Source organism: Pyxicephalus adspersus, chromosome 3 (assembly GCF_032062135.1).
Source record: "Pyxicephalus adspersus chromosome 3, UCB_Pads_2.0, whole genome shotgun sequence".
Taxonomy (NCBI): Eukaryota; Metazoa; Chordata; class Amphibia; order Anura; family Pyxicephalidae; genus Pyxicephalus; species Pyxicephalus adspersus.
In genome coordinates, this window is record NC_092860.1 from 141,391,946 (window position 1) to 141,399,410 (window position 7,465).

General features: G+C 40.1%; 1 protein-coding gene across 1 annotated transcript; it reads left to right on the top strand.

The window, feature by feature from the left end:
• TMEM129 (transmembrane protein 129, E3 ubiquitin ligase) lies at positions 1 to 7,465 on the top strand. The gene is made up of 4 exons (XM_072406576.1): positions 1 to 259; positions 2,560 to 3,037; positions 3,638 to 3,797; positions 4,595 to 7,465. Exons 1-4 carry the CDS (start codon positions 19 to 21, stop codon positions 4,841 to 4,843), a joined length of 1,128 nt encoding a protein of 375 aa, XP_072262677.1. The 5' UTR covers positions 1 to 18; the 3' UTR covers positions 4,844 to 7,465.

Below are 7,465 nucleotides of genomic sequence, written 5' to 3' on the forward strand. Positions count from 1 at the left end.
ACCTTGCCTAGTGTTCGGATGTGTGTCAGCACGGATCGTTTCGGCTCGGCTGCCATGGAGAGCCCAGCTGTTACTTTTTCCTTAGCCTATGTGGTTTTCACCGTGTGTTTCGTCTTCACTCCCAATGAATTCCACTCGGCCGGGATCACCGTGCACAACATGCTCTCCAGGTGGCTGGGCACTGAGGACAAGGCCTTCGTACACTTCCATATCAAGAGGACCACAGCTACCGTGCTGGTACATTCCCTCATACCCCTGGGTGAGTGACTTCCTGGCCTGTGCATGGGGCTGCTATCATAATGAAGGGGACCTGTTATATAAATGGGGGGCACCATACTGATAATATATATAATGAAGGGGGCCTGTTATATAACCTGGGGGGGCACTATACTGATAATATATATAATGAAGAGGACCTGTCCTATAACCTGGGGGGCACTATACAGATAATATATATAATGAAGGGGACCTGTCCTATAACCTGGGGGGGGCACTATATTGATAATATATATAATGAAGGGGACCTGTCCTATAACCTGGGGGGCACTATACAGATAATATATATAATGAAGAGGACCTGTCCTATAACCTGGGGGGGCACTATACTGATAATATATATAATGAAGAGAACCTGTCTTATAACCTAGGAGGGCAGCATACTGATAATATATAATATTATTATAGAGGGCCTGGTATACAACCTGGGAGGGCAGCATACTGATAATTTATAATATTATTATAGAGGGCCTGTTATACAACCTGGGGGGGCAGCATACTGCTAATATATATTTATATAACAAAGAGAACCTGTCCTATAACCTGGGGGGCCAGCATACTTCTAATATACATAATGACCCAATCCCCCTCCTTGTATGGTAGATGGAGGTCGTTGAGCCCCCTCCAATGATCTGATGTAAAGTTGGGCATTTTCCAAAAATATGATGTTATCTGGGCTCTCCTTTTATCAATGTCAGTCTGTGAATATTTCATAGATGATGGGTTCTCTTTAAAATGTAACTTGTCTTGATTTTGTGACTGGTAAGGTTATGCAGCTACTGGTTCAGTAAATCTGATTGATAGATAAGTTTTAAAACTTTGTACTATTACCTGTTTCTATCCAATCAGATGAGCTGCAGCCTCTTTCATTCATTTAGACTTTATCATTGAGTTGGATTGGTTTCTTGATAGCTGATATTGTCTAGATGCAAATGTAATGTATATTGGTGGGGGATCCACTTATGTTTTAGCCTTTGGTCCTTCCACAAACCGAGCTCAGGCAGTCCTGTGCTGACTTTTTGTTTGGTGCTCATCATTCCGTCCAATGCCTGCGTACCAATTTCTGGGTTTTCCTGAAGTCACCTAATCTCGTACTGCTTAGGTACAAAATTGGGCAGTGTCTTTCTCCAAAGGCAAAAAATGGGCACTAATCTCGCTGCTCATGCATGAAATGGAGCATTTCTTTTTCATGCCCTGAATTATGAATGCACAGTAGGAGCAGCCCACAACCTCCTGAATATGTGATATAAATATCCCAGGAAGCTGCTGGTTTCCCATTCAGTCTTTACTCTCAATTTTTTAACCTGGGTGGTAAGAAATTGTAGGTTGATGGCAGCCCCTTTTATTCTCACCCAACTCTTTTGCAGTTACCAAAAAACAGACGGGTGGATACTGAAAAGTGCCGGGTGGTGCACCCAGCTAAAAGGTGCTGGGGAGAACACTGTTACTGCAGTGGGGGTAAAAACGGACGGGGAGGTGACTGCCTCCAAAAAAAGTTGAAAAAACAATTTTTTTCCCTCATTTTGTAAAATAAATTGCCACCCTTTCACATAGGGATAAAAATGTGATTGGTCTGCTTTAAATCTTTGTGTACTTTGCATATTTCCTCCAGATCTTTGTGATTGTCCATAGTGACTTTTTTCCTCTGTGATAAAGACTGGTCACTGCTGCCTCTTCCCATTGTGCTGGATAATTGGCTTGTCTCTGCCCTCCCCCTATTGTTCTCTACAAGAGCACTGTTCTCCCCCAGACCCATTTAGCTGTGTGCACCACCCGGCACTTTTCAGTAACCACCCAGCTGTTTTTGGCTTTGGTCACAATACAGGGGCAGCCGCCCACCTACAATTTCTTCCCACCCACTCAAAAAAAATTCTAGTTGTAATGACGGGGCTTGTAGGTTCACATTACTCTGCTTAGGATATGTTCAGCCCAGTCCGTATTATCCTCTTTAGGCTGGCTGACCCCAACTTTTCAGTAACCACCAAAAAACAGCCAGGTGGTTACTGAAAAGTGCTGGGCGGTGCGCCAAGCTATAGGAAGCCGGGGAGATCACTTCCAGTAGCCTCTACTTTCACAAGTAAATTTATATCCTTTGTGGCTGTTCATAGTAAATTTGTGTTTTGTGTTCAACTTTAATTATGCTTGTTGTTGCCTATTACCCAGTATTCCAGATCACTAGATTTTTTTTTTTTCAAAAGATTTATAAATTTTTTTTCTTTCTTGCAAATGTTAGAATAAAAAAAAAGTGATGAATATTAACATTGATCATTTTAATTTCTGCAGGTTACTACTTAGGAATGTGTATTGCAGCCCCAGAAAAGCAGCTGTATTACATCTACACCGTCAGTAAAGGCTGGAAAGCGTTCATATTGATGTCAGTTGTCCTTCCCACCCTGGCAGGCCTCCTCACATTGTACTGGTCACAGAATGGCTGGGGCAATCATCCCCTGGCCAGGACCCTGGCCCTTCACGCTCCTCCTCAGTCCACCTGGAGATATGTAGCCGCTTGTGTCAGCTCAGAGTTCAAGAGAGTTGACAAGTTTGCCACAGGGGTTCCCGGAGCCCGGGTGATTGCGACGGACACCTGGGTGTTGAAAGTGACCACTTACAGGGTGTATGCGGCCAAGCAACAAGAAGTTCTTCTTACTGTGACTCAGTCTAGGCAGCATGAACTCACACCAGACTCCAACAACACCCCGGTCCAGTTTATCACAATACGGGTGACTAGCGTCATCCCCAACGTTCCAGCCTTTGATATCAGGTGAGACACAAGTTTATTTTCACGTCTTTAATGGGATCCTGTAGGCTTGAATACAGATCGGTTTAGCTAAGTTCTAGTTCATTAACATAAATGGTTAACTTAAAAGTTTATATAGATCCCTAACAATTATTTTTTTAATATTTGGTCTGTTAAAAATAAATTTAAAAAATTGTAAAAGTTAAACTTGTGATCAGGCAGGTTTTTATTGCAGAAAGTGACTGGCAATGTTGAGAAATGCAAATGAAAAACCTGTTTATCTTGTTGGTCAGCTGTTCTCTTCTGCATTGGTATCAGTCCTAGTTTTCTCTAAGGACAAATAAACATCCATCTACCTATGGTAATGGGAGAAAGATAGGAGGAGGTCTCTGCATACCTGTCCTACAGGGACAACCGAACATTGTAATCCTGCATGTATTGCCAGAATCGCCAAATAATATAAAGAATATAAAAGAAAACAAATGCAGCCATTTCACCCACAGACTGTGATTTCATCAACACACCAATCCGTGGTCTCAGAATAGAAACCTCCGCTTTGGCCTTATATTGACATATTCCCTTGTGTTACCTGGTAATGACAATTATTCTCTCCTGTGCTTGCAGAATAAACTCTGCAGAATACGGCGAGCTTAGGGAGAAGCTCCGCCCACCTGTCCGAAATGTGGCCAATGTTATCATCCATCGAACACTGAGCGACCGGTTTCTGGATACCTTCAGATCTATCGTGCAAACCAATCATTTCTATCAGATGCCCAGCAGTCAGGTAAGTCATTAAGCTTTTTATAAACATAATTAAAACACACGCGATAGACCCCACATTGTTTGTAAAACCTCTGGAGCATGATTGAGTATTCTCTCTAATAACCACTTGCTGGTTACAGGTACCATGTGACCATGAAAGTCATTTTCCACATGGAACACATCAGAATCATGAAGTTAAATTGGAGATTAAGAAAATGGCTAAATACACAGCTCCTATTTGCCTTTAATTCATGCTTTAGCCATTGGCACACAGAGCCAGCCACCAGAGGTAACATACCTCCTGTGCATTCGCTCATCATCTAATCAATGAGAAGGATTGCTGGCTACATGGAAGTTCTCTGTGGAACCTGCAGTGACCCTTCCATTGAAAGGCATGGACCTGGAAGATTCTCTACCAGGGAATGTTTGATTCCCTGTTTTATAAATGGAGCCCATAGTGTTTTCACAGAAAAGCATAGTTTCAAAATAATTTAGATTGTCCCATTTAAATAATGTTTGTGTTTTATGAATTCTCTTTTACATTGAACCTATCATAACAACTCATTCAGCAGGTCATTTGAACAGTTAATTTAATCAATTTTGGGGTTTCATTTGTGTTTTCAATGTTCTCCAGAGTCTCTCAGCCTTCGGATATCTGATCCCCAGGTGGTTGTATGAGGCCATTAGAACAGTGCCAGGGAGACATGCGGCAAACATCTTTGCACTTACTGGGATAAAACAGTCATGTCTAGACAAAATTCTCTAACCACTGTTATTGCATAAATGTGTTAATGGCATGCTGTAATTTGTTCTTCACAGGAGTTGGAGCTCTGTATCGGCTGCATGCAAACCAGAGCCAACATCAAGATTATCAAGAATTGCCATGAACCCGCTCTGGGAGAATGCCAGCAGTGCTTCTGCCGACCCATGTGGTGCATGAACTGCATGGGCAAATGGTTTGCCAGCCGCCAGGACCAGCAGCGTCCGGAGACCTGGCTATCCAGCCGAGTGCCTTGTCCTACTTGCCGAGCCACATTCTGTATTGTGGATGTGTGTGTTATACGGTGAATCTGCTGGCCGTTATAAATTTACACTCTGTGAATCTACTGGCCATTCTCAAGTTACAGTCTGTGAATCCACTGGCTATTGTCAATTTACACAAGACTTTTTCTAAAGCATTCTAATATTTTCATTAGCCTAAAAGATCCCCAACTGTCACCCTTTAGGTTTATCCTGGGGTTCCCTATTTGGCCAGTTACATGTTGTAATATTCTACCAGAATCAAGCCACAACAGCGTAATGGATGTCCCTTTTTTTTCTTTCTTTTTTTTTTTTTTTTTTGAGGAGTGACTGTGTGACTGTGCCAATCTTTGAAATCATGTTGGCTAAAATACAATGGAGTTTGTGATTTCTAAAAATTCAACCCAAAGCTGATTTTTTTTGTTTTCTTTTATTATTACTTTTTATTTTACTTTGGTTAAGTGAGGTAGTATTGTCAGGACTTGAAAATGCAACAATGAGATCTCACAGCCTTAGTTTTGGAAAAATATCCAAAAGGCAGTACATGTTTGAAATAACTGAACTCTACATTTATTTTTTCAGAGGATAATAATAACTACTTATATACATAATGTTTACAAGGAGCTGATTTATTCTGCAGTTCATAATCATGTCACTGTCATAACTTGTTTGTCCGAAGAGCCCACAATCTAATGTCTCTACCACAAGTCACATGTCAATATGGTCTAAGGGAAGCCAATTGACCTACTATTTTGGGATGTGGATAGAAACTGATATTCCAGGAGAAACCTGCAAAGATAGAAAATGCAAATACAGAACTTACAAACCCAAAGTAGACAGTGTGTTGCTAAAACGGTGTTGAACCCCAAAATGTTTTTAAATTAAGTGGGAAGAAATTGTAGGTGGGTGGCAGCCCCTGTATTGGGACCCAACTCTTCAGTAACCACCCAAAAACAGCCGGGTGGTTACTGAAAAGTGCCAGGTGGTGCTAAAAGGGGCCGGGGAGAAGAGTTGAACCTGGGTCCCTAGTGCTGCCAATGTTCCACAAATAAAGCAGACCTATTGTAACATAGTTTATATAAAAAGGTGATAACCCTTTTATATAAAGTAAAAAGTGTTTTTTTTTTTTTTTTCTTTGTCTTTACCGGTAAGGCAGTATTTTTCCTTTATTTTCTTCTACTTTCCTAATGCATTATAGGGCATTAAACAGAGCACTCATATCAGGTCAACTAACTTGCTTGTGTTAGCGATTTTATGTATTTTGGGGTTTTCTTTCAAGTTTTCACTGGCTTAGTCATTTCTGTTCTACATTGGATCGTGCTTGCAGTATAGAAAGGAGGTAGATCTATCTCTACTTTTATCTCGCTGCACCTTTGTGATTGGATATAAATCATAATCCCTTACTTCTAATATAGAACAGTGGTGTCCAACTCTAATCTCTCAGAATCTGAACAAGGTTTTATTATTTTCCAATAGATAACAGCAAATGTAGTAAGGCTTGGTTTACCTTGAAGATTGGAGTTGAACACCTCCCTTTCCAAATTGGATATAAGATTTAAAAAAAAATGATCTGCTGTTTTTTGAGTGAAGATATATAACTGCAACCCCGTCTGATGTGCCTGGGTAGAATAAAGGTTTTTAAAATTGTGTATCATATGTAATATGGATGTTTACTCTTGATTGTGTCTGTTTAATTATGAAGGATTTATATATCATTGCTTTATTTTATTATGTAAGAGCCAGAAATATTGTCTTTAAGTATCGGGTGCAGACAACTGCCCCTTATGATTGCTGTGGTGGTAGGAGCTCAAATACAGAGATTTTGCTGATTATTGAAGCCAAAAAGCGATCTTGTCCTTTGGTATCCTCCTATGTTGGTCAATAGGTTTGCGTAGGAGAAGGGAGAGGAAGCAAGCTGTACCAGGAATAATTGCTTTACCTGATCAGCACAAAATATGTGCTGAAGGCGAAGGGAGTGGTGGCTCTGCTATTAGCAAAGACCTCTAGGTGACTAACTTTGTATAATTGTTGGCAACCACATTATTTACACATCTAAAATACTGTAATGCTGGCCGCACAAACCCTGGTTTTAAAATAGTTTTCTTACCTAATCAGGCACATTACATATACATTAATATCATTTTCTTTTAGCTTGAATCCTCCTTTTTCTATTTTATGTGATCATCAGGGTCGCAGGGTTTGTGCTAAAGCATTGTATACCATAAGCACGTTTCATGCATTCATTCCAAGATAAAAAATATTCAACAAATGGATTTTGAAATATTTGTAACATATTGAAGCTCACATATCATTTTTGTAATTGAGTTCACATCTTCTATATCTATTTAAGAATAAGGCAGGACAAATCCCAGAAGCTGAATATCTGGTGTGATACCCAGGTTACTGATATATCGGTAAAAAAAAAATTTGAAGCTGCTAAATCCTATTATATTTCATTTCCTCTATGTAAAGTGCAGGCCTGGGCTTTAATATACAATCGGCATTGGCTAACTGATTTTCCCCTATATATCCTCTCTTCCAGCATTCAAGGATTGAATAAGAGAAATGAAACCATGAACAGTTACTTTTGGTGTGATGATTATTATTTAAGTTAATTGTTGTTTTTAATGAATTCCAGAATCAGGAAATGTTTGTAATAAAGTGATTTTT

Bases quoted from the DNA above. Each gene is read 5' to 3' on its own strand.
- TMEM129 (XM_072406576.1), top strand. From the start codon at position 19: ATGTGTGTCAGCACGGATCGTTTCGGCTCGGCTGCCATGGAGAGCCCA. The intron at 260-2,559 runs GTGAGTGACTTC...TAATTTCTGCAG, and splicing joins ACATTCCCTCATACCCCTGG to GTTACTACTTAGGAATGTGT. The intron at 3,798-4,594 runs GTAAGTCATTAA...TGTTCTTCACAG, and splicing joins ATCAGATGCCCAGCAGTCAG to GAGTTGGAGCTCTGTATCGG.